Source organism: Ranitomeya variabilis, chromosome 4 (assembly GCF_051348905.1).
Source record: "Ranitomeya variabilis isolate aRanVar5 chromosome 4, aRanVar5.hap1, whole genome shotgun sequence".
Taxonomy (NCBI): Eukaryota; Metazoa; Chordata; class Amphibia; order Anura; family Dendrobatidae; genus Ranitomeya; species Ranitomeya variabilis.
In genome coordinates, this window is record NC_135235.1 from 283,846,196 (window position 1) to 283,874,013 (window position 27,818).

The 27,818-nt window shown below is 42.9% G+C and overlaps 1 protein-coding gene across 2 annotated transcripts in view; it reads right to left on the reverse strand.

The window, feature by feature from the left end:
• Positions 1 to 27,818, reverse strand: part of PLCH2 (phospholipase C eta 2) — a 694,774-nt gene that overhangs the window by 29,105 nt on the left and 637,851 nt on the right. For both annotated transcript variants that reach the window (XM_077250076.1, XM_077250077.1), the window contains 6 exons: positions 17,795 to 17,977; positions 15,594 to 15,701; positions 14,995 to 15,119; positions 12,777 to 12,861; positions 11,549 to 11,695; positions 9,458 to 9,537 (listed from right to left, as the gene is read on the reverse strand). In XM_077250076.1, coding sequence (XP_077106191.1) covers positions 9,458 to 9,537; positions 11,549 to 11,695; positions 12,777 to 12,861; positions 14,995 to 15,119; positions 15,594 to 15,701; positions 17,795 to 17,977 — 728 coding nt within the window. The remainder of the gene's footprint in view (positions 1 to 9,457; positions 9,538 to 11,548; positions 11,696 to 12,776; positions 12,862 to 14,994; positions 15,120 to 15,593; positions 15,702 to 17,794; positions 17,978 to 27,818) is intronic.

Genomic DNA, 27,818 nt, shown 5'->3' on the forward strand with positions numbered 1-27,818 from the left:
GTGAACAGCTGCAATCACCCAGCTATTCAAACAGAAAGTGATAAGTCGGCAACAAGGCAAACAAGAAAGGAGTGGGAACCGAGACACTTTGTGTTCAACACAAAGTCAGAATTATGCACAGAAGGCAAAGAAAGCGCGAGCGTTCTCATCACAGCTAAAAATGAAGAGGCGAGAATCGGCAGAAGGGGGCTAGATTGTAGGGGTTTTCTTGTAGACACTACGGGCATCATTAAGAGGTCTGTCTGGCGGTGGGGGTCTCACCAAGTATATGTGATCGCTAGAATATGCTGGCATTCTTTCACGTCCTATCCTAGGACCAGGGGTGTAATCAGGGCCGGACTGGCCATCAGGCAATTCTGGCAAATGCCAGAAGGGCCTGTCTGGTCATGGGCCGCCTTGTCTGCTATGTTGGTAGCAGAATCGGTGTTCTCAAGATCAAGATACCCATACTGTTAAGAGTTGTGATGGAGCACAAAGTCGCTGACTCCGTCTCTTACCCCAGCAGTCCCACTGGTATCATTAGAAATATTGGTCTTGTAGAAAATCTTCCTTTCCTCCATCCGGGGTAATATTAATGATATATCCCCATCTGGTGCTTGAGGACGGGGACAACATGGGCCTATATGATTTCAAATGCCAGGGCTGACTTTCAGCCCCAGTGTAACTACAGTGGGTGAGGGGTTGCAGTTCTGAAGCCGGGGGGGGGGGGGGGGGAAGGGTCCCTAAGATATTGTTGAAAAACAGAAGATCATGGCACTACTATATGGACCAGAAAGAAGATCTCGGTTGTATTGTAATTCACATATTAAAAAAATCAACGTTTCAGTCAATCAGACCTTCATCAGAGCAATGCGGTTTACTTTAGACGTGCGAATACGTGTCGTTATGCAAATCCATCATAGCAAATCCCTCCATCCCTCAGATTTGTGTTTCCTAGTTCGTATACCCACTTCTAAAGTAATCCGCATTATTCTGATGAAGGTCTGGTTGACTGAAACGTTAACTTATTTAATGCATTGGATTACAATAAAACCTATATCCACTACTGGTCCATGTAGGAGTGTCGGGAGCTTCTATTTTTCATGAATTTTGGAGTAATATCCTATCTGCGCACCCTTCACTCGGTAGAGTGATCTGTAACGTCTTGAAGTCAAAAGGTACCGTTGAAAAATAAAAGCTCCCGGCACTACTATATGGATCAGTAGGGAACATAGTTTTTATTGTAATCCAATGCATTAAAGAATTAACGTTTCAGTCAACCAGGCCTTCATCAGAATAATGTGGATTACTTTAGAAGAGAGTATACGAGTTGGCACGCGAAACCGTCACAGTACATCAGGTGTATAGTAGTTGTAGACTCTTCCTTCCTCACTCCCAAGGCTAAAACTGGTTGTCAGAAGGTGTTTGTTCCAGTAAGAATTTTGGCATGTTCATAGAATACACTATAAGTGCTTTATTGGCATCCATTGGCGTTATTGGTGTCTTCTTAGGCTCTAGTGGGCAGCCAAGAGATAATAAGTTAAAGGGGCTTCCGGGGATTTTGTTTCAAAATTGTCAAAGACCTGGGAATGTTTTAAACTAAAAAAAAAAATACTTTCCCATTGAATCCTCCAATCTATTGGTTCCTGCCATGTCTGCACTGATGACAACCGGCCCATTATTTAATTGGATGCTGCAGCCAATCAAGGTTTTCATCAGGGACATTTGCATGTACAGCATGTGACCACTGAGGCCAATCATTGACTGCAGCGGTCACATGAAAAATGAAGGGGATGTCATAACTGCAGGGCTGGAAGGGACCACTGGAACCAAGGTTCTGGATACAATGAAGCGATGATTATTTCTTCATTTCCTAACATTCCCTGTTCTTTGTCACATATCACCAGATTATTGATTTGAATGAAAGGTGAATTTGAAGGTCTGTATTAGAAAAATAAAGCTAAAACACATCAAAATGCAGAGCGTGGAGTGCACCATTAAAAAGCCTATCAACACACAGGACATGGAAAAACAATGATTTCTACATATGTGTCTGTGATTGCCTTATGTTAAAGAAAGTGCACTAAGTTTCAGTCTGCAGTCTCCATTCATTCATTTTCAGCTTGGTCCAAGTTTCAGATTTTTCTCTTTTTGGAGGTCTCTCCAAGTAATGTAGGCCGGCGGACGTGAGGTCTTTTTGAACTTTTCAGCTTATTCCAAGCTGATTTTTTGCTTTCGGGAGTGTCAATATAGGTTGGGTGTGAGGTCTTTTTTTAAGCTTTTCAGCTTGTTCTAAGTTTCAGATTTTTCTCTTATGGGAGTGTCTCTCCCAGTAATATAGGTTGGATGTGAGTTTTTTATATGCTTTTCAGCTTGTTCTAAGTTTCAGATTTTTCTCTTATCGGAGTGTCTTTCCCAGTAATGTAGGATGGATGTAAGGTCTGTTTCTCTCTCAGTAATATATGTCAGATGAGAGGTTGCTATTTGGACCCAAAGTACAGCGCTTTTCACATCATGTCCTATACTGCTTTTTCTGCCTATCAATATACTTTCCTGCTTGTCCACATCCTATATTATCTGCTCTCCATAAAACTTTAGATACTTTCTCCCCTCTCCACTACCGATCTGTGTATCTGTGTACTGCCTGCTTCTATCGCTGGCATAAAAAAGGGAGGGTAAAGCAGATGGAGCAGTCAGGAGCAGGAGCTCTGACCAGTTCTATCAGTTTTGCAAAAGTTCTGAACTAGATAAAGAACTAAAACACTATTCAGCAGAAAAATGGAAGAACATTTTTAATAAAGACTATATAGAAATGTAATAATCCTTGCATTTGGGAACTATAAAAACAATTAAAAAAAGGATGCACAAAGTTGTGCATAACCTTTACGTGATGTGAATGCCGGGATACAGAGATCTGTATCAAAAAGTCTATTAAAGGGGTTGTTCCGGAATCACAACTTATTACCTTTTCTGTGGTAAGTTATTGATCATAGCATTGTCGCCCGATCACAAGAACTGGGGGTCCGGAGGTCCATATGGGACTGGGGCTGTGCTCGAATACGTGCACTGGTTTGGGACGGATGGAGAAGAACTTTTTGTGGCATTGTGTCTCATCCTAGTGTTTATTAAAGGTTATTAAATTTATTATTAGAAAACAATACTCTAAAGCATCTAAATATCCATTTTCTATAGCAAAAGTTTAATTTCCCACACCTCCCACTTTACTTTTGAGAATGAAAAAAGTTCTTAAAAAAATAAATAAATAAAAATAAAACAAGAAGTTTCTTGGCATAACAACTCCTGATCCCGTCCGCTGGCACATTAGGCGCTCCAAGGAGACGTGGACGGGGATGCAAAGCACTCTAGGAAGCAGTTCAAGGGAAAGGCTTCTTTTAACTTTGGCAAGCGCACAACGAGGCGATACTCTCCATAATGGGTTGTTTTGTGCATCTTTTCACTTCTGATGTTCTTGGCAGGGGTTAAGAGGCGAGTCTTTGTGCCTTTGCTGGTTTCGGAGATCGGTGGATTACCTAATTTTGGTAATTGGAGACCAGATTAACATAATAAAGGGAATGCAATTAAACATGGCTGAATATGTATATGTGGCATTATATATTAAAGGGGTGTTCCCATGTTCACTTTTCAGGAGCTCATCGCTCCCTTGCCTGTTGTCTTCCTTCTTGCCGAGGGGGGGGCGGTAGACTTTCCGACTCACCGAGCACAGGCAGCGTTTACTTCTGTAGCAGCGATCCGGACAGCTTGAGAGCAGCGCTTACAAGCTATATAGATTGTAAGCGCTGGGCTCCTTGCCTGGCAAACTGGCAGCCGGTATACTAGGCAACGAGCTGTAACTCAAAGAAGTAAAAATCCCTCAATTCTTCACAACAGAGAGGATTTTTAAGAAGAGGTAAATTGCAAAGTTGCTTATTCTTACAAGAACTTTGCAATTTTCCCCATTGAATATGATGAGACAACCCCTTAAAGGTTTCTGTATAAATACAGCCACAAGGTTTGCGCTAACATTTTGATGTGTACTAGGGCGACATTTTTTGGCAAGTTTTTCTCGCATAGTTAACACAATAAAGGTTCGTGCAGGCGTCCGTGTTATCGGTCCGAGTGTGATCCGACAACACATAGAATCGCACACGGACCCATGTTCTGCTATGGGGCAGTGTATACAGTATACAGTATATATCCGATTTTTTATATCAAAATTTTTAATATATATATATATATATATATATATATATATATATATATATATATATATATATATATAATTTTTTTATATCCAATTTTTTTTATATCCATTTCTATATCCAATTTTTTTTTATGAAGATTTATTTAATGATTATTTTATATTTTATCTTTTTTGTCCAATTTTTCTTATATCAAATGTTTTTTGACTTTTTTTTATATACAAATTTTTAATATCTTTTTTATATTTCATTTTTTTATATATGATTTTGCATGTGATTTTTTTGTATACAATTTTTTTTATGATTATTTTATATCCAATCATTTTGTCCAATTTTTCTTATATCCAATTTTTTTATATTCAATTTTTTTTTTTAGATATTTTTTATATTTATTTTTTTTATATACAATTTTGCATGTGATTTTCTGTATACGATTTTATTATATAGGATTTTTTATATACGATTTTTTTTTATATCCAATTTTTTTTATGAACGATTTTTTTTGCATGATTATTTTATATCCAATCTTTTTTGTCCAATTTTTCTTATATCCAATGTTTTTTTATATTCAAATTTTTTTATACAATTTTTTAAAATCTTTTTTATAGTTAATTTCTTTATATGCAATTTTGCATGTGATTTTTTTTGTATATTTTTTTTTAGATAGTATTATATCCATTTTTTTTTATATCCGATTTTTTTTTATATTTAATTTTTTTATATTCAATTTTTTTATACAATCTTTTCCTTGGACAGAGGCTGCCTGGGTAAAAAAATTGCTCCATGTCAGAGTTTGATCCGATATTTGGAGTGCACTCGGCCATGCAAGTCAATGAGCCCATGGAAAAAAGGAGGACACCTGAGTGCGGTCTGATTTCCACGGACTCACAGAACCGAGATAATGGGGACATTTTTTTTTCTGCATTTTCTCCTCATCCCAGACAATCAGATCGCACTAGGGTCATTTGCATAATTGGCCAGATTCTTCTGGATGAGAGAATACTTGCCTGTCTGTACCTGCCTGAAGACTATATAAATAAAAATGGAAGGTTCAAGAGGTGAAAAGGAGCAAAGCACGGCGGTACATATACTAAAATCCGCTTAGTTGGACATTGGTTTGTATATATGGAGGTTTCCGGATTTTATTAAAGGGGCGATCATGAGTTCTAATAAGCGCGGTGTCTAGGTGCAAACAATCTGAGTTATAAAGTATGAACAGAAGGGAATTATGTTATGATCATTATGGTCATGGTTATTTTACCATTTTGGAGATTCTATATTAAAGGGAATCTGTCAGAAAGTTTTTGCTATATAATCTAACAGCAGCATGATATAGGAGAAGAAACCCTGATTCCAACGATGTATCACTTAGTTTTCTGGGTTCAGCCGTTGTGATACAATCACAGTTTTCTCTGATGCAGATCTAGCAGAGCTCAGAATCCTAAGCTCTGTATAACCCCGGCCACATCACTGATTGGCAGATTTCTATGTACACTGAATATTGCCAGAAAGCTGCCAATCAGTATTGGGGGTGTGGTTGTACTAGGAGGCACGAGATACTTAGTCCACTAGTGATAATCTCCTGCTAATAAAACACTAATTGTATTGAAGCAGAAAAACACAGCCTACTAAGTGACAAAATGCTAGAATCGGGGTCTCCACCCCTACATTATGCTGCTTTTAGATTACATAGAAAAAACATGCTGACAGATTCCCTTTAAAGGGGATCTGTCGGCAGGATTTCACATCCCAAACAATTTATAGGTGCACGTACCTGTTTCAAAGTTAACTTCAGCAATACCTTACCATGACCAGAATGTTCCTCCATTACTGAGAAATCAGTGGTTTAATCGATATGCAACTGAGGATAAAGAGCTACTGTATATCTGAAGCCTCCGTCAATCCAGCTCTATTCCCGGCTTACAGATCCTTTACTTGAAGTCACACAGTATAGAGGCTGTCAAGTCAAACAGGAGGAGGCGGTGGCACCGGGAAAGGAATAGAGCTGGAGTGACGGAGGCTTCAGATCTACAAATAGTTTTTCAGCTTCATTTGCATATTTATTCAAACGCCGATTTCTCAGTAACAGAGGAACATTCATGGAAAAATAATCCGGGACTTGTCTTTGAAAGAGCTACATGCGCAAATGAATAGTTTAGGGGGGTGAAATCCTGCAGACGGATTCCCTTTAAACCCAGGGGCACAATCAAGGAGCTTGAATAGATCAGTGAATTTGGAGTTAATTGAGCAATTTCTTGCAAAAACAGAAATAAAAAGGGCCACATAAAATAATAACCCTTCGTAATCGGATATAGAAAGTAATATGAGCGGAATAACAATAATTTGCATTTATCTCGCGCTGATGTATTCCACAGCGCCGTTCTCCATGGGGGGCACAAACTCTCCGGGGCCAATTTCATAAGAAGCCAATAACGCCATCAATATGTTGTATAATACTAAAAAGAAAAGTCAATTGGTTTCCTATGAAATTATTGAGTTCTGTGTCAAAGGAAGGGAAATTAGATTGTCAGCCCCGGGGCTATAGCATGATGACAAGCGGTAGGGAAAAAAAGCTGCAGAATATATGTGTAAAGACGCAAGAAATAAATACTGGTTTAATAAAGGAAAGCTAGTGATGAGGATGAAGAAACTAAAGGCTACTGCTGGAAAAAGGGTTCTTTTTCCATTTATTCTATTAACTCCTAATAAGTGAATTAACTTAAATGATTTTTTTATGCCAGCCTTTTTTCACTTTTATTTTAGTACTTAGGTTCTTCCTCTAAAGATCAGTTGTCTCCGTGCTACCAGGTAGAGACCAGCTGCTATGATGTCTCCCATACACACACAGACATGAAGGATCCCTGCTCTCCTGCCTCTATGTAGTACATATTCAGAAGCAGCAGCACGGAGGATGTTATTCAACAGTACTGAGCATTGTGGCTGTGAATCCAGCACTAAAGTGAAACACAGATGATGAAAGCTGCCTGTGTCTCTCACTCCTCCCATTCTCCTCTCTATAAAGAATGATATAAGGTGCAAAAAGACACGCGACCATGCTGGGAGTCCATCTAGCTTTGACAAAGATGGATTACAATGTTTTTTTCCCCCCAGAGTGGATGATGGGTTTGGGAAATCGAGGAAAGTGGATGCTCATAAGTGGAGAATGGAACTGATTCTTCTAATAAAATATATTACAAAGTTCCTTATATTCTCTCGTATTGTTGATTTATCCATTTTATTTTTTTAATGACTGCGACCATTTCACTTTCTTGACGTCGATCTCTTAAAGGGGTTGTGAAGTTAAAGGGAACCTGTCACCCCCCCAGGCGTTTTTAGCTAAAAGAGCCACCTTGTGCAGCAGTAATGCTGCATTCTGACAAGGTGGCTCTTTTAGTTCTGGGTGCTGTAACTGCCGAAATAATCAGTTTTGTAATTTGTCCTAAATACCTTTTCTTCCGTCAAGGAGGCCGGCCTTTCCCCCCTGCTGCAGATGCCGCACAGCCGTCAGTCATGTCTTCTTGGCGCCGGGCGCCGCCTTCTCACCGCTGTTTTGAAATGAGCCGGCACCTGCGCTCTTTTTTCCTGCCTGGTGCAGGCGCAGTGATCGCTGCCCGTCTTTCCTCATATGCAGTCTCGGTGACTGTGCCTGCGCGGCCGCCCTGCCTGTGAATCCCAGCCCCGCAGTGACTTATGATTTATTCACATTGCGGGGCTGGGATTCACAGGCAGGGCGGCCGCACAGGCGCAGTCACAGAGACTGCATATGAGGACTGAGGACGGGCAGCGATCACTGCGCCTGCACCAGGCAGGAAAAAAGAGCGCAGGCGCCGGCTCATTTCAAAACAGCGCTGAGGAGGCAGCGCCCGGCGCCAAGAAGACGTGAGTGACGGCTGTGTGGCGTCTGCAGCAGGGGGGAAAGGCCGGCCTCCTTCACGGAAGAAAAGGTATTTAGGACAAATTATAAAACGGATTATTTCTCTAGTTACAGCACACAGAACTAAAAGAGCCACCTTGTCAGAATGCAGCATTACTGCTGCACATGGTGGCTCTTTTAGTTAAAAACACCTGGGGGGGGGGGTTCCCTTTAACCCCTATACAGGTTATATATTAGGTAATTCCTAAATTAACAGATTGAATGAGAAATGTATGTTTTACAGAATTCTATGCCAGAGCTGCTACAGAATATCAGAATCCAAACCTCTGATGCTGCTTTTGTCAGGTCCTTTTTGAAATGCATGGGGACGTTTCGTATTAATCAATTCAATTACACTTCAAAAAGAAGTTCTGCAGCAGCTGAGGGGCATATTTTAAGGCCTAACGCTCCAAGTGCTGCGGGATCGTCCAGAATTGAAGGTTGCCTTGGGCGGCTTTTTGGTGAGAAATTTCCTTGGCCTTTAGTGCCCTCTAGTGGCTAAATGAGAGTATTACCCGGATGTGAAAAAACGCTGCAAAAATATTGAAATAACGCCGAAAGAAGCGACACACTGCAGTTTGCAAAAACGCAGCAGTTTTCCAAATCAGTCAGAAAAAAACAACAATATGTGTGCATGAGATTTGTGAAATCCCCTACCTTTTGCTGGTACTGTAAAACGCAACTTAAAATTTCCATTAAAAAAAACAGCAAAAAAAATCACAGCAAAAAATGCAACATGTGAGCATAACCCAAGGCCCTTTATTGTAATCCTTTATGCTAATATTGACACTTTAAAGATACACATGAATTAGGATTAATAAACAGCAAAGGGTATTAGTCCTTTAATAAAAGATCGACCCCATAAAAAAATCTAAGTATATATAATGCAACTCTACTTAAAGGGGAAGATGCCGCATTCTATTTAGTTCCAGCTTCCAGGAAAGTTGGCATTTGCCATAAAATATTTACTCTTTGACTCAATTGATATTTTTTTGGGAACTCCTGAATTTAAAGGGTTCGAAAAACACTTTTGATCCCTTCCAAAAACCGCGGCATCAGTGGAATTCAGCCCCGAGATCCAACACAAGATGCGCACAGGCACGGTGCAGTTCTTAGAAGAAAGCAACAATCTTTATTTTTTTTCTAATTCTCGGTATCAGTTTTGAACTCGTAGAATATACTTTGTGTTTCTTCATATGTTTCTTATATCCAGACCGTAGGTGTACAGATCAGAGAGATTTTAGGGTTGGATACTTTGTGAATAAGGATTGTTATTGGCACATGAGTTAGACGGATATTAAATATTAATCTTTACATATATTCACACAATAAAAGTATTCACCCTAGTGAGAGAAGTTGCACCCACCTTACCACTGATGTCATTAATTGCTACATGAACAAAAATAGATGCTTCTTCCATACCTTCCAGGTATACGTGGCGATAACCTACGGGAAACGGGAGAAAACTGGTTATTTCAATGGTGGTCAAGCTATAGCTGACTATTTTATTTACATGTATCTACATCAGTACGTTGTTGAATGGAAGATAAAGGAGTTCTCCTATGAGCAACATTAATAATCACCGATCTACAGAATTGGTGATAAGCAGATGATTTGCTAAGTGTCCAATTCTGGGACATTATGCGAAAAAGGGTCCCAAAAAGTCCCTCATTGCGTATGCATGACCTCGTAGTAGTGGTCACTAATGTGAATTGCCTCCCCATTCATACAGGGAACGCAAGACCACCTGTTGATGAGGGACACTGTTGTTATATAGTTATTATCCTATCATACTGAGTAAATCCTCTGCTAACCCTGACCCAATCTACACAGCAAAGCAGGAAGCATTGGATTGTGTGTGCGCCAGTGACCAGAATAAAACGGTAAAGCTCATCTTTATATAATATCTTTGAAGTTTTATACTGGTCAATGGCGCACACGCAATCCAACACTTTCTGTTTTCGCAGCTGACATGTCAGCTTCGCTGTACAGATTGGGTCAGGGTCAGCAGAGGATTTTATGACGGATTTACTGTACTGATAGATCCCAGGATAAGGCATATATATATATATAAATCTAGTCCCATAAATGTAAAATTCAACACATAAAAATATTTATAATAAAACTATGTGAATAGTTGTACGCAATTTGTAACTTTTTTCTTTTCATGGCAATAAATCTGATAGGGATGATTTGTTAAGACTGGTTTTTATAAACCAGTTTAATGTAAAAAAAAAAATTAAATTGATGGAGGAAGTTGCACCATGTTAATTGAAAGATGCACACCTCCTAATAAATTTGGTGCATTAACAATGTCAGAAAATGAGCAAGAAAGATACGCGCCAAAATTAAGGCTTAAAACGTCTGCCTAAGGCTACATTCCCACGATGTGGCTGTGTTACGTTTTTTTCTTTCCCGAGATCACAGTAGCACCTCAATATATATATGTTTTTTTAAACACAACACTGCTGTAACTTATATACGCAGCTTAAAAACTGTTGGTCATGCCCCCATTGTGCACCCATGCCCACTTTCTCATTGTTGGTGAGCACATTGCATAAAGCAAAAATGTTGCACAATTTGCACCTTTTAGTGCAAATTGCATTTAAGAAATGTTTGCCAATATTAAAGAAATCTCCCCAAATCTCCATTTCAATAATACACCTTATTGAGTTTGTACTTTCTTCTTAAAACCAAAAAGATAATGTGAAATCATAAAGAGAATCTGTCTGCAGGTTTTTGCTATGTAATCTAACAACACAATGATGTAGGGACAGAGACCCTGATTCCAGTGATGTATCACTTAGTTTACTGGGCTGTGATAGAATCACACTTTTCTCTGCTGCAGATTTTGGAATGCTGAGCCTTGTATAACCCCGCCCACATCACTGATTGGCTGCTTTCTGTGTACACTGTATATTGACATAAAGCAGCCAATCAGGGGTGGGGGTGTGGTTGGATTAGGACACCCAAGACACCTAGTCCTGTAGTGATAATCTCCTGCTGATAAAACACAGATTTTATTGAAACCACAGCTCACAGCCTAGTAAGTAACACATCAATGGAATCAGAGTCTCTGCCCCTTCAGATGCCCTCATGCTGCTCTCAGATTACATAGCAAAAACCTGGTAACAGATTCTCGACCATATCAATGATTGGCAGCTGTGTACAATGCATCAGTGGTGGAAGTGTGGTTGGACCAGGCAGCATGAGACACCTACTCTGGTAGTGATAATCTCCTGCTAATAAAACACTAATTTTATTAAAACAGAAAAACACAGCCTAGTAAGTGACACACTGCTGGAATCACTGGAATCAGAGCCTCTGCCCCTCTATCATGCTGCTCTCCGATTACATAGCCAAAACCTGCTGACATATTTCTTTGAAAGTATCATAATCCTGGTGTTTCCTCACATTTAAGGAGGCTCCATTAATAAACTCACAATGAGCAAATTACCTGGCATCATACTGCTCAATGAAATTGTTCTCTGCCCAATAAAGTCTCGCCCTATTGGATCGTGATCCCAGACAAGGAAGCGAATAAGAGAGACCTCCGGCATGTTCACGGTAAACACCAACGTTTCCTCCCACATTGGGTTGAAACCTACAGATAAAAGTTTACAAAAATCTTACATTTGTTTTCTATCATCCTGTTGAATTAAATGGGGTTGTTATTTTTACCGCACAAATAATAAATATTTAAAATGACGCCCAGATAATTACTGGACGCAAAGAATACAAAGAGGGTGGTGCAAAGTAAAAACATTAAACAGGTAAAAAGTAAAAATTATACTTTGAACACGTTTTGTAACTTTGTACAGCTCACTTTACTTTGTTGTAGGGTTTAAGAATTACATAAGGATTTTCTTCTCTGCTCACATCCAAAGCTGTGGTTGTCATCCTATTAAAGTGGCGGCGCATTGTGAAGGAGCAAATAAAATCTTGCAATTTGGACTGTGTGTGAATAAAGACAAAACACCATGAAGATTGTGACAGATAGAAGCTGCACTGTTGATTTAGAATCATCCAGCAACTATAGGGGTTAAAATGGTTATAGCAGACAGGGAGTGGTTAGCGCAGCCCCAGGGGATACTGAGAAAGTGGTTATTGTGTCCTGGACATCCAAGAGTAAGATGTGTCCTATAGAGACTCCTGTCAGACTGAAATCAGACCGTGTAATCATAGAAGCAGTTAGGACAGCCAGGATCATCTTTATTAGCTAAAGACAGAGAAGTGAGCGAGCTACAGCACCGAACTCATCCCCCTCCCCTTCATCTCATTGCATGAGCAAGGTACAGTTCTGCTTAGGATAAGAGTAGATGCTGTGATGAGAAGTTATTTGTAAAGAGACTTTCATATACGTGGATGAAGCATTGCATGAAGAGAAGTGATTCTCTGTGATGAAAAGAAGCTTAAATAAAACCCCAGTGATCAGCTCAGCTCAGAACTGTGCCATAGCTGTGTGCCTGTAAACCGTTACCACCCCACTACTATGAAAATTATAAATAATGATCCCCAGTAAGATTTTCCCAGGATTCCGAAAAGAACTCATGTTTCCTCTGTATTAACCTCATATACCGAGTGGCGTACATGCAACAAGATATTCACAGCAGCGCAAGGAAAGCGGAATCAAATGTCCCAACTGTAAAAGGTATAAAAGCAGAAAATATTAGGAATTATCTTACCGTTGTCATCTACGACCCGGGTTTGCTCCTTGTAGCAGTCTACAGATAAACCGATGAGCTCAACTTCGACAAAAGGATCAATGATCTAAAAGAGAAGCAACATACTATAGACATCAGATATAGGCGGCAAGATCTGCGTCATCTGCATGGCCGTGTTTTTGATCCTTTTTTTCGCTATATACAGTATTTCTTGGCAAAATTAGGATGGTTCCCAACCCTTCCATTTGTTCTGGGTTCTGCATTCTCTATGTCCCTGTGAGATCCACTGTCCTGTACCATCTCCTATTCTCACTGAAGCATCAGTTTATTGTCACATCCAGGTCTGTTTGGGTGTAAGATTGCATCTTACTGAAACTCACAGTTTTTGGGAGAAAAAAAAATTACCATTAAGGGGAATGTACATCAATATAAAAGCAAAAATCTACTAAAAACTAAAACCACTAGTCTTTATATCAGAAGACTTCCAAGAAGTTGTCACTACAGACAGGATTATTCTGACTGATAAGGTGGTATAATGTATAGTACAAGGTCTGCCAATCACAAAAGTGATGTCACAGCTCACCTCCTCCTCCTGTACAATAACTGATAACACCTCTGTATACAGTAGATAACACAAGATCCACCATTCACAATAGGTGATGTCACAGCTCACCTCCTCCTGTACAATAACTGATAACACCTCTGTATACAGTAGATAACACAGGATCCATCATTCACAATAGGTGTTACAGCTCACCTCCTCCTCCTGTACAATGACTGATATCACCTCTATATACAGTAGATAACACAGAATGTACAATGTACACAATGTTTGAATTACTAGACAGAATAGTATGGACAATGCCATGAAGAAGTATGGAATCAGTTCCAGCGATTTTGCGCCACACACACAAAAATGGTTTGTCAGATAAATGGAACAAGCGGACTGGCTAAAAGAAAAGTGCTAAGTTTTCTTTTTAATTAATGGAGATGGGAAAAAAATAAAATTATATATATATATATATATATATATATATATATATATATATATATATATATATATATATATATATATATATATATATATATATATACACACACTCTAAAAATGTATTTTACATAAATAACACTTGATTAAAACAATAGGTCATTTTTATGCACATTCCCTCCATTACAGAATATAATAGCACAGAAGATGACACAGGTTCCAATTTTCTGGCCTGTATTCGAACAGGACAGAATTCACGGGCAACATGGTGTCCCAGTACGGGCAATCTATTTGAAGGGATGGGCTTTCTAAATCTTGGAGAGAAAAAAAAACAACAGTCCCTTGGACTAGGATGTAAAAGCAGTGATGCAGAGGATACTTTAGGGCATATGGTGCTGCTCAGCATTGCATTGCTAGGGGCCAACACCCCTAGAAGAACAATAAAAAGGAAAAGACAATGATTTATGGAAAATCAATAAGTCTGTACCACGTGAGTGGAATATAAATGCTTGTCCTAAATGTTAGAAATGTAAGACTTTATTAATAAAAGCAATGTCAGCCTTGCTGGTGCTGGACGATTCATAAGGACACGCTGTTCAATCACCACGTTCTTTCCCCGATGTCTTGCACTGTCCCTTATGACCAAACTAGGTGCTCCCGAAAATCAATGGTGGATAAATAATGTTCCTCAGAGCTTGTGCCAGTGACAACTCATCACTAATGTTCCTCAGAAAAGCAAAGACATAAAACGGTTGATGCAATTTACAGCATCCAAGATGTGGGAACATTTCGGCTTTTCTTCCTCTTTCAGAAGATATTTATCTGTCACATTTCTAAATATGTCCTATAGGTCATAGAGAATGTGTCATCAGAAAATTAATTAGTGCCTAAATCAGTGTTTTATTTTTAATGCATTTTTAAACAATTTTCAATTTTATTTTTTTCTACTTTTCCGATCACTTGCTCATGCTTTACACTGCAGCACTATGTAGTCATAACTAATTGCTGATCTCTATTATCGCAATGACAGAACCGTTAGAAACTAAGTCCTCTAAATCAGCAAATGCCTAATACATAACTCTTCAATATTGGGATATCCAGAACATTGTAATGTGTAATATAAGTTTTAGGATTAATATATCTTGCTCAATATGGATCATTTTTAGTTTACCTAAAAATAATTCATCAACTGCATCTTTATGTTTGGTAATTCTTTAGATTGGGTTTCATTTCTACAGAAGAAGCCCTTACCTCTCCACGGTCCCCCAGCATAGAGTCCTTTGGTTTTGGAAGCTGCTGCCCACTAATTATTCGGAGAACTAGCTGCTTCTTTAACTGGCCCGGTAAGGGGTCCTCAGAGTTTGGATTAAAGGCACCTAATTAAATATATGAAAGTAAAGCATAAAACAATGTGACCGTTATACATATAACCTGTAGCATCCCTCCTGTGCGACTTAGGATCCCCCAGTGAATACGGTCCAAGTGCAAATGGGTCTTTTGCTACTAAATGCCCAGAAGGATATAAAATATTCCTATGACTTGTAAATGAGTCCAGATGACTTGAAAAAGCCAAAGATTCACCTTAAGGGTAGATATAGCAATAAAGGCATAACTACAGATCTTGGGCTCATGTCCATATATAATAATGGGGGGGGTTCTTATGTGTCGGAGGGACATTTGGGCCCCCACCCATGCAGGTTCCCTTGTACCCTAGTATAGTTGGATGAGTTGGCGTTAGTGCCTCTGAATGAGTGGTGCCCCAACTATGAGTTCTATAATGCATGCATGCTCATCATTATTACATTCTTGGCTATCCGTAGACCACGTCTGTTCACGGCGGCCCTCCTCACCATGACACAAGCATTTCGGCTTCAGAACGTAACCGCAGTTCCCATTGCTGTTGAACTTTGCTCGATTAAGTTGCAGCATTCGGCCCTCGGACTGGTAATTTAAAGCAACTGGTGAAGAAGCCGAAAATAAGAAATGACTTAAAAAATGGGCCGGTAATGGGTCCTCAGAATTTGGATAAAAAACACCTAATAACTAGTTATGTGCGAACGTGCTAGGATAAGATGTTATCGGAGCATACTTGGGTGCTAGCAGAGTATCTTCAAAGTGCTCGAATAATATGTTCGAATCTGTGCGGGTGTTCAACGGCCACAACACATGCGGGGATTGTCTGTTTGTTAGGCAATTTCTGCATGTGTTGAGGCTGTCGAATAGCTGCAGGGACTCGAACATAGTATTCGAGGACACTGAAGACACCCTTGTTGGCACTCGAGTGTGTCCGAGTGTGTCCATATAACAAATTATCCCAGCATGTTCACCCATCACTAACAACATAAAGTAGAATAGCAAATAATAAAAATATAAAATAGATAATAACGGACTGTAAAACACCGTGACCTTCATGTATCCTACTGGATGTATTGTACAGGGTTCTCATCATTGGTGAAATCACATACAACCATCAACTGCCATTTATAAACCTCATCGTATCGGCATGGATTGGTCTTCGGGGAAAACTGGGAGTCCTATTTGGGTCTGGTCTAATAATTAGGCACTACTTGGTGGGTTTATATCAGCCGTGTATGGCAGCATACACTATTACGTGAGCTAAAATGACAAGGAAGATGGTCTATAAATGGCAAAATGGCAAGCAGGGGTCTCTGCTTAACTTGTTGGCCAGGATGTTATTTGTAGGAAACAAAAATTGCCTTCACGAACTGCAGAGATATGAACAATATATAAATAAAAGAAGAGAATGTCAACTTCAATGACACATGAAAAGTTGTTAAATTTAGGCGTTTGGATGGGGTAACATTGTTGTCATCACATCAAAGAGACAGAAGACCAAAAATGGTGGTGCGCTAGATCCTTCACATTATAGGCACCGAAGACACCCAATGGAATCCATTGTCTTATAATGGACTCACACTGGACTCCATTATGGTGTTTGTCATTTTACAGGAAAAAATAATTTTGCAGATGGCAAGAATTTGCGACAAAGTCTCCAATGCACGTTGAAAGAGCTATTTTTGTTGATTTTTATACTTACCCTTATGCCCAGAAATGCCCTAACCTGATAATTGCAAAATGCAGCCCTCTCCCAGTCCCTGACAGCTTGTACATTACTCAGTATATTTAGAGCGTTGTATATCCATCATCTTTACTGTGTCTTGTTCTTTTACCGTTTGCTTCTATGGAAACTAAAAAGTACCCACACAACATTTTCTTCTCCAAAAGGAATCTGACTCCTTCTGCTTCTTGCCAGAACGCCATTGATGCCACTCCGAAAGAGATGGACCATCTGTCTGAGAAGTTCTTCACCGAGAAGATGATCAGATGTCTGCAAAGTTTTGGGACAGGTATCCCATGGTGGTTCAGCTGCTGAATTACAGCATCAAAGGAGTTTTTAAGGATGTTCCAAAATTATAGATGGGGGTCTCCATGTCATGCGGAGCATCGTTTCTCACTAACTGGTTGGAAAACTGTTCTGCTGTTCTGTCGGTACTAACAACACATATCCTAACGAGGGTGAGGACAATAGAGCACATCCAATCGAAAGGCTGGAATACGTACAAGGTTATAAAAATAAAAAAATAATTCAAATTACATGTTGACAATGAAAAGTTTTACCTCTTCGAAACGTTTCATTGTCAACATGTAATTTGGATTTTTTTTTTTTTATTAACTTGCACATTTTTCAGCCATTCAATCTTATGGCAATCTTTTTCTGACAACGAAGCATATCCATATTCCTAACCAGAGTAGTTCATGTCTTGGGCAATGCAGATCATCAGCGAGGACAGCCACCGGACGCTCTCATGAACCACCAGCACCTCCACGTGACTGGTGCAGAAAATGTACCATCACCTCTGGCGGAGAAGGGCAGTCTGAAACTTTTATGTCATCCACTTAATTTTGGGTAAGAATTTTGCATTTCATCTTTAGGATCAACATCATTTTAATTTTAGAAATATATTCTTGATAAATGAACGAACAATATAAAGACAATTGTTAAAAGGTACTAGAGCGTTGAGCAACTTACCTAACTGGCAACCAGCGTTCCAGAAGGGCTGGGGGTTGTAGTTACTGGAATCCACTCTGTAGGAGGAAGGGTAGATGCGGGACAGCTGGTACTGGTTGAATCTGACAAACTGTGTTGGCTTCTGCTGGAGGATCTGATGAGCTTTTGTCTCACTAAACGAGGATACCTGCCAACTGCTAGAAACTGGGGAATAAAGAAAAATGCAGAAAGTTGTAAGGGATTACTACAATTGTCCTAGAACACGAGTGACTCTCACAATTCAAATGGCTGGGCTACCATTGGGCACAGCACCTGCAACCATTGGCATCCTGGCAATGTGATTTCTTGATAGGTTTCTATTGCAGATGATGGCCTTCTGAATACTGCCATGGATGCCATGTTGGTTATCCTACTGCGGCTGCCATGATAGTCCTCCCATACCGGCTGCCATGATGGTTCTCCTCCCATACCGGCTGCCATGATGGTCCTCCTACCATACTGGTTGCCACGATGGCCCTCCCATACCGGCTGTCATGATGGGCCTTCCATACCAGCTGTCATGATGGGCCTCCCATAACGGCTGCCATGATGGGCCTCCCAATACCAGCTGCCATGATGGGCCTACCAATACCGGCTGTCATGATGGGCCTCCCATACCGGCTGCCATGATGGGCCTCCCATACCGGCTGCCATGATGGGCCTCCCAATACCGGTTGCCATGATGGTCCTCCCATACCGGCTGCCATGATGGTCCTCCCATACCGGCTGCCATGATGGTCCTCCCATACCGGCTGCCATGATGGTCCTCCCAATGCCAGTTGCCATGATGGTCCTCCCATACTGACTGTCAGGATGGTCCTCCTATCCCAGCTGCTATATTGGTCCACTTTTGAAGGCCAGTCTCTGGATTAGCTACATAGGAGAACCTCAATTCAATTATATATTAATATACTGTAGCAATGCAGTATATAGCATAAGCGATCAAGTGATCACAGATTCAAGTTCTTTTAAAAGGACTAAAAAAATAAAATTAAAGATAAAAAAGGTTGCAAAAAAGTTAAAATCGTCCTCTTTTCCCAGTTAAACAATGAATAAAAAGCATTCAAATAATAAATAAGAAACCATAAAAAGTCCTCACAACTGTAAAAGAATTTAATCTGTAAATTAAAGGTAAAAAAATTGATTGAATTGCCATTTTTTGGTCATTGCACTTCTCTTAAGAAACAAAATGCTATAAAAAGTGATCAAAACAGAAATTACATCAAAACTTTGCTCAGTGCACTAAAAACAATGGTAGAATTGCTTTCTTTAACCAACTCGTGTGGCAGGGCTCTTAAATGGTCACTATTAACTTTTAGGATTGCTACCCCCAATAGGTGGGACCACAGTTTTTGGCTTCCTCTGTAAAGTGTCTAGTTGCATTTTTTTCACCTTTTCACTTCACTTAAAATGTTTTATCCCACTTTATTCAGTACATTATGTGGTCAAATGACTGGTATCATACAAAACTACAACTTGTGTCCAGCAAAAAAGAAGCCTTCATTTCTCTATGTTGATGGAAAAACAAGAATTAATGGCTCTTGATAAAAAGGGAGGAGAAAATGAAAGCTCAAAAATGGAAAATCGCTTGGTCGTGAAGGAATAGCACACATTTTAGTGTTTTTATCAAAAAATTCACACATTTAAGCAAACATTACCCCCAAAGGTGTTTTTATCTTTTAAGGGTTTGCATTTTAAAAAAGTATAAAAAAAGTTAATATAAAGTCTAGTACTGGATGTGTGATGACCCAGATTCTACGTCTGGAGTCTGTGCTGTGTCTGGCTGCAGATTTTATATTTATCTGCCTCTTAAAGTAGATTTATACTTTATGTCACATAAAACCTTTTCCTAAAAATTAGTTCTTGGGAGAAAGTCACTGCTGTCAGATTTATACTAAGCGTGCGGGGAACACAAGGACGTCACATGGAGGTTACAGGAAGCATAAAATACCAGGACAGGAGAGCGATTAGCAGGAAGCTCCGGCATGAATATTAACACGAGTCATCCAGCAATGATAGATCTGTTACATAGAAATAGGAAAATCATACCGTTATGTATCAGGTTATTGAGGGGTCAGAACGGCTCAGGAAAAAAGGGGGGATTCGCACTGCTCTGGTCCCCAAATATATTTGATATATATATATATATATATATATATATATATATATATATATATATATATATATATATATATATATATATATATATATATCATATTTCAGGTGCATTCTCTGAAGAATGAAGAGTCGCCGCGAGTCTGAAGATCTTTGGGTGAAGCTGGATCGAGCGGCTTGAAGGAATCTTTACAACGATTCATTTTGTTCCACATGGAGAAGGAGATTACCCATATGGTGTGCTGCAATGTGTGGCATATGTTTGCAGACTTGTCACAGGAAAAGACCAACTTTATGTGCCAGAAATGCAAGCCTGTGACTCTGTTAGGGGAAAAGGTGCAAAGTCTTCAGGAAAGAATCTACACTGAAGCTCATCAAAGAAGATGAGGATTTCCTTGACAGAGCAGAAGAATCTCGTCAGAATGTTGCAAGAGAAGAGCTTTTCAGCATTCCAGCGGGGGGGCTGTAGGAACGCAGTTAAACGAAAGCTCCCCATGACTGCATTGCCAAGGGGACTGGGGGAGCATTGTTTAAAATTAAAGCAGGGTTAGTGGGGATTGGTTTAAGGGGAGGAGGAAAGGGGTGGCCTGTAGCTCGTAGGGCGGGCTTTTAGGAAAAGTGCGGGAAGGGGGCCATTACCTGGTTAGGCAGCAGAGTGAGAAGATGCACGATGTCCTCTGTAGATTCATTGGTGAGGCAGTTGCGGGAGATGGCACGGTCCAGGCGAAGTAACTGGCTGGAGGAACAGCTGGCATCTCTTCTGGGTGGTTCCGGTGTCCAGGGGACCAGATCCAGGAGGACCCATCCCCCGGAGTGTTTGTCACCGGAGCTCGCGGCAGACGCCGGCCACGGAGCCCCTCTCGGGACCCTGCGGAGGGCGCGGGCCGCGGGTCACCAACCCTCCCCGGCCCGCCCTCTGGCAGGAATCCTCCGGCCGGCGCTGCTGGCGCTGGGCGGCGATCCGGAGCATCAGCGGTGCAGGCCCGAAGTGAGGCGCGGGCTGCACCGGAAGTAGCCGGAGTAGTTCCGGTTCAAGGGCAGAGTATGGCAGCAGTGAGCAGGAGCGGTACCCGGTGCGGAGCAGCAAGGACGGCTGCTCCGGTGCCTGCGACGTCGACGACGAGGAGCCCTCAGGGAACAGTGGTGGCGCGGAGGGCCGGCAGGAATGAATGCAGCGGTCCGGCGGCGGGTAGCATGGGGTCTGACCCACCCCAGGTGCCTGGCAGGGGCTGCGTTTCAAGAGGCAGGGCGACGGGCAGGCGTACTTCAACCCCCCAGCCTGGCCCAGTATGGAGGGGCCGCAGTTCGGCAGATGCTGGGGCTCGTGGCAGGGCCCAGCAAGAAGACAGGCATGGAGACGGGTTGGCAGCCGCCAGGTCCAGGTCGCCCAGAAGGTCAAGGGAGAGGTCCGTTTCATCTGCTCCGGTCCCCCCTGGTGACAAGGAGGCCAGGGGCGTGGGCCAGGAGCAACACAGCAGCGCGGAGGATTCCGGATCCGGGAGTGACCCACACGATTTCGGTGATCGCACGGCTGGCGGGGACACAGCACCTGCGCAGCTTCGTGAGTATGAGGCTGATTCTTTTGCGGTGATGGATAGTGAAATACGGTCTGGGGATAGCTTGTACGAGGGGGGTCAATTTGGCAGGGAGAGGGGGGCTAGCTCTGTTGGTGTTCCGGGGGTCAGGGAGCTTTTGGAGGGTATGTCTCAGATTTTGAGGAGATTGGATGGGGGTGGCCCTGGTAGTGTGAGGTCGTCTCCGATAGGTGCGTGGCTGCCGGGGTCCGGCCAAGGTGCCGGGGTGGTAGTGGGATCTGGTGGAGCGAGTGGCGTTGAGCAAGTGTCGGCGGCAGGGGTGTCCGTGTCGGTTCAAACGGAAAAGGAAAAAGGAGATACGATTAAATTGGATGATAGAGCTAAGGGAGAGGTTTACGTGTGTTTTGAGGGGCCGTTAGGGGCTCACTTAAAGAAAGAAATAAAGGAAAAAATTTGGAAAGATGAATATGTGGAGATTTTCTCCCTCTTGCCTTTGGAGAAGTTTAATCTAGATAAGGGTAAGAAGGAGGATAGTAAAAAGGAGGAGGAGGAAAAGAGGCACTGGCGCTTAATACCGCAGACTTTTGTGAATTGGCAGCAGGCGTTTTCAATCTTGGCGAGTGTTATTGGGAAAAAGTTTCCTGAGAACTGTTCGGGCCGGTTTTGCTACCTGGATGCTATAGGGGAGGCATATAGAGTGTACGGAGGCCTCGGTACGATGAGCAGTTTCGGCAAAGGAAGGCGGTCAGGCCCGAGATAAAATGGGAGCAAAAAGACATAGGGTTGTGGTTGAAAGTTATGGCTCCAACGTGGTTTGGGCAGTCCTTTCATGGGGGGGAGGGGGTAGCGGTCAGCAGTCCGGACAGGGAGCTGGGGGACAGGTGTCACAAGGGGCTAAGGACAAAACAGGGACGTGTTGGCAGTCTAATGACGGCCAATGCAAATATGGCAGTACATGCAAGTTCAAGCATGTCTGTTCTCACTGCAGCGGGGCCTAACATGGAGCGGCCAAATGTTTTAAAAAAGCAAGGGGTAAACCAGCAGTGGGAGGCGGTCAAGGGGGTGACACCAGTGAAGGTTCAAAGGATGGCCCCTTATCTAAGTAGGTATCCAGATCGGGAAAAGGCGAGGTTACTATGGGACGGGTTTTCTGAGGGTTTTCGGATTCCTCATCCGGCTCATGCTATCCTGTTTTCAAAAAAGAATTTGAGGTCGGCCAATTTACAGGCGGACGTAGTTACGGCTAAATTGTTGAAGGAGGTGGAGTTGGGGCATATGGCGGGGCCGTTTAGCGTGTTACCAATGGAAGGGGTGGTTGTTTCGCCTCTGGGGGTTGTCCCTAAAAAGGAGCCTAACAAGTTCCGCCTGATTCAGCATCTGTCGTATCCGAAGGGCCAGTCAGTTAATGACAGCATAGCCGAGGAGCTTTGTTCGGTGGTATATACTTCTTTCGATGCTGCGGTACAATGGGTGCGTAGGTATGGAGCCGGTGCCTTAATGGCTAAGACGGATGTCGAGTCGGCTTTCCGATTGCTTCCGGTTCACCCCGATAGTATCCCGTTGTTAGGGTGTTTTTGGAACGGGGGGTTTTATTTGGATAGGTGTTTGCCTATGGGTTGTTCGATTTCATGTTCGTTGTTTGAGTCTTTTAGTACTTTTATTGAGTGGGTTGTTCGGGATGTTTCCCAAATTCCGTCTGTCATCCATTATTTGGATGACTTTTTGTTTGTTGGTCCGCCAGATTCTTTGTTATGGGGAAATTTGTTGGCTAGCATGGAATGGGTGGTCGGTCAGTTTGGTGTGCCTTTGGCGTGGGAAAAAACGGAGGGACCGTGCACGGCTTTGAGTTTTCTGGGTATTCTCATAGATTCGGAGCGGATGGAGTGCAGATTACCTGAGGAGAAGTTGCTGGCGTTACATCAGGAGGTGCTGAGATGTGAAAAATTGCGCAAGGTTACGTTAAAAGAATTGCAGTCGCTGATGGGGCGGTTGAATTTTGCGTGCCGTATTATGCCTATGGGCAGAATATTTTGCAGAAGATTGTCCAGGGCGACTGCAGGTGTGCGGTCCGCACATCATTTCATACGATTGAATAAGGAGCATAGGGAGGATTTAGTCATCTGGCGGCGCTTTTTGGATAATTATAACGGCCGGGCTTTGATTCAACAGGAGGATGTGAATGATTTTGATAGCGACATTTTTACGAACGCAGCTGGCAGTGTTGGCTTTGGGGCCTATTGTGCTGGTAAATGGAGCGTTGGCCAATGGCCTGATTGGTGGTGTGAAACTGGTTTGACAAAAAATTTGACATTGCTTGAGCTTTTTCCAATTGTGGTTTCGGTGTTCATTTGGGGTCGTACGTTTCAGGATAGGCGGGCACGTTTTCATTGCGATAATTTGAGCGTGGCGGCGGTGATAAATAGTCTTTCATCTTCCTCTCCCCCGGTAATCAGATTGGTTCGGGAGTTAGTGTTGCGGTGCTTGGAGTTGAATACTTGGATTTCAGCGGTGCATGTTTCCGGCGTTCAAAACTCTATAGCCGATGCTTTGTCTCGTTTACAGTGGGAGCGTTTTCGGGAGTTGGTTCCGGATGCGGAGGACGCAGGAACACCATGCCCTTCTCATTTGTGGTGGATTGTTGCGGACGTGGAGGTCGGTTGATACAGGCCTCGGTGTCGGGAAGGACATGGTCAGGTTACGAATCATCATGGCATATGTGGGAGGGGTGGTTGGAGCAGTTGGGTTCGGTTCATTCGGATGGTGATAAGGTGATGGCAATTTTGTTTTTGATTGGGTTGGCGGAGGAATGGGGTTGGTCGGTGTCGCGGCTGAATAAATTTATTGCTGGTTTGGCTTTTGGTTTCAAGCTTCAGGGTTCCGTGGATGTTACTAAGGATTTCTTGATTCGGCAGGCGTTAAAAGGTTTTCGGAGGGGTTCGTCAACTTGCGATGCGCGGTGGCCCATTTCTTTTGGGACGTTGGAACGTTTGGGGGAGGCCTTGGGGGGTATTTGTAGTTCTCATTTCGAGGCTGTCTTGTTTCAGTTGGCGTTTTCATTGGCTTTTTTCGGGGCATTGAGACTGGGAGAGTTGGTGTCCCCTAATCGGCTTAAAGCGGGGGGTTTGTTAGCAGAGGATGTGGAATTTTGGGTTGGTGGAATCGCTTTTTGGATTAGGCGGTCAAAGACCGATCAGTTGGGTAAAGGGAAACGTGTGGTTTTAGGGAAGGTGGTTGGGGGTTTGATGTGCCCTCATCGGTGTTTGGAGGATTATTGGAGATTGTAGCCTGGCAGGTCTGGCCCACTTTTGCGGCACCGACAGTTTTTGTCGCGGTTTCAGTTCACGGCGGTATTGAGAAAAGGCCTGACGTCGTTAGGCCTGGACCCATTTTCCTTTGGGTCACACTCATTTCGGATTGGGGCAGCATCTGAGGCTGCTGGTTTGGGCCCGGAAATTATTAAGCGTATTGGCAGGTGGGCGTCTAATCGGTACCTGTCTTATGTTCGACATTGATGTTGGTTACTGGTTTGGTGGCTATTAATTGTTGTTGTATTTTGCAGGTCGGACCCCACTGCTGGCCTGGATATTTGGACACTTTTGTGCATTGGGGTGCGATTCGTGCGGATGCTAGGCAAATGGATTTTAAGAGAGATGAGGTGTTGGTCCGTTGGTTGGGTTTTCGGGGCATGTTGTGGCGCAGCATACTATCTGAATTTGCCCGCGCTGCTAGTTTGGATCATTCCCCGGACATTGTTGTGGTGCATTTGGGTGGGAATGATTTGGGGTCTAAGCCGGTAAGAGAGTTGATCCGGGACATCCGCTTCGATTTCCTGAGAATGTGGGTATCCTTTCCAGGAATGGTGACAGTTTGGTCGGACATCGTGCCCAGGAAAACGTGGAGGGCGGTACGTTCCCTTAAGGGGATTAATAGGGCCCGGGTGAAGCTGAACAGGGCCGTTGCAAGCTTTGTCTCCCGGATCGGAGGCGTGGCAGTTCGGCATTTTGAATTGGAGGCTGGTGTGGGAAATTTTTGGAGGCGGGATGGCATTCATTTGAATGATATTGGTACGGACTTGTGGATGTTGGCTATACAGGAAGGTGTTGAGAGAGCCATGGCGGTGGTGGGGCACTCGCGAGCATGAGGCGTCAGTGCTGCTCGTGGTTGGCGGGGTTCTTGGAGTTGGTGTTTTATGGGGCTGATCTGGCTTTGGTTTAATGGCTCTGGACGGGGAGTTTACCCCGGGAGCTTTGGGGTTTTGTTTGCCCGGAAAAACGGGTTACATGGTGCCCTCGAGCTGGAGGTTACGGCTGAGGGTAAAGAAGGTTTTCCTTTTAAAAGTTGGTTTGGGCTTTTGCCTATTGGTGGCCAGATTTATTAGCTCCAAGAACCCTCCCCTCAAGTTTTCATATATTATTGGGATACGCAGTCAAGCGGGGGGGGGGGCTGTAGGAACGCAGTTAAATGAAAGCTCCCCATGACTGCGTTGCCAAGGGGACTGGGGGAGCATTGTTTAAAATTAAAGCAGGGTTAGTGGGGATTGGTTTAAGGGGTGGAGGAAAGGGGTGGCCTGTAGCTCGTAGGGCGGGCTTTTAGGAAAAGTGCGGGAAGGGGGCCATTACCTGGTTAGGCAGCAGAGTGAGAAGCCCACCCACCCTCCCTTGTTTTAGTTTGGTTTTGGGTGTTTTTTCTTGGGGCTTGGGGGGGGAGGGGGAGTGGTGGAGGTGGGATTTTAAATTAGTCTTTTTGGTGGGGTTCGAGTTGTACTGTCGTCACAGTGGCTGGTTGGCGGGGGGCGGGGTTCTTGGAGTTGGTGTTTTATGGGGCTGATCTGGCTTTGGTTTAATGGCCCTGGATGGGGAGTTTACCCCGGGAGCTTTGGGGTTTTGTTTGCCCGGAAAAACGGGTTACATGATGCCCTCGAGCTGGAGGTTACGGCTGAGGGTAAAGAAGGTTTTCCTTTTAAAAGTTGGTTTGGGCTTTTGCCTATTGGTGGCCAGATTTATTAGCTCCAAGAACCCTCCCCTCAAGTTTTCATATATTATTGGGATACGCAGTCAAGCGGGGGGGGGGGGGGGGGCTGTAGGAACGCAGTTAAATGAAAGCTCCCCATGACTGCGTTGCCAAGGGGACTGGGGGAGCATTGTTTAAAATTAAAGCAGGGTTAGTGGGGATTGGTTTAAGGGGTGGAGGAAAGGGGTGGCCTGTAGCTCGTAGGGCGGGCTTTTAGGAAAAGTGCGGGAAGGGGGCCATTACCTGGTTAGGCAGCAGAGTGAGAAGCCCACCCACCCTCCCTTGTTTTAGTTTGGTTTTGGGTGTTTTTTCTTGGGGCTTGGGGGGGGAGGGGGAGTGGTGGAGGTGGGATTTTAAATTAGTCTTTTTGGTGGGGTTCGAGTTGTACTGTCGTCACAGTGGCTGGTTGGCGGGGGGCGGGGTTCTTGGAGTTGGTGTTTTATGGGGCTGATCTGGCTTTGGTTTAATGGCCCTGGATGGGGAGTTTACCCCGGGAGCTTTGGGGTTTTGTTTGCCCGGAAAAACGGGTTACATGGTGCCCTCGAGCTGGAGGTTACGGCTGAGGGTAAAGAAGGTTTTCGTTTTAAAAGTTGGTTTGGGCTTTTGCCTATTGGTGGCCAGATTTATTAGCTTCAAGAACCCTCCCCTCAAGTTTTTATACAAATGTATAAATTGTTATTTATGTTTGTTTTGTTAATAAAATGGCCGCTGTGGCCAAATTATCCAAAGAATTAATTGTTGTGTCTTAATTGTGGGTAAGAAATATAGTTTGCGGGAAGGTGGTCCGGGGTAGGCTTTATGCGGCATCTTGAAGGACCAATCTTGGGATACGCACTCATGCGGAAGCTAATGACAGAGTAGAAATAACTATTCAGAATGTTCGAAGAGAAGCATCTTTCAATGTACCGGCAGAAGAAGAGAAATGAAAGCATGTGACCCAAACAACAGGAGGATGAGGAGGCAGTCGGCACCCATAACTGCTGATGAACCACTACCAGGCTCACACGCAGAAGTATGAAGATGTACATCAAAAAAGTGCTTTTCCCACAAAGAACACCCCAATAAGAAATCAGAAGCCTCTTGATGAGAGAAAAAGAAGCGCTGTGGTGAAGAAGAAAAGGAGAGTGGTGGTCATGGCGGATTCCCTGCTGAGAGGAACAGAAGCCGCTAAGTGCTGACCAGACATTACCTCATAAGAAGTGTGCGGTCTTCCAGATGCCCAAATCAAAGATGTGTTTGATAGGATTTTAAGACTCTTCAATGTGACAGATGACCAACCATGACTACTAATACATGTAGTAACAAATGACACAGCTAAAAAGGACCTGGAAACTAAATGCAGAGAC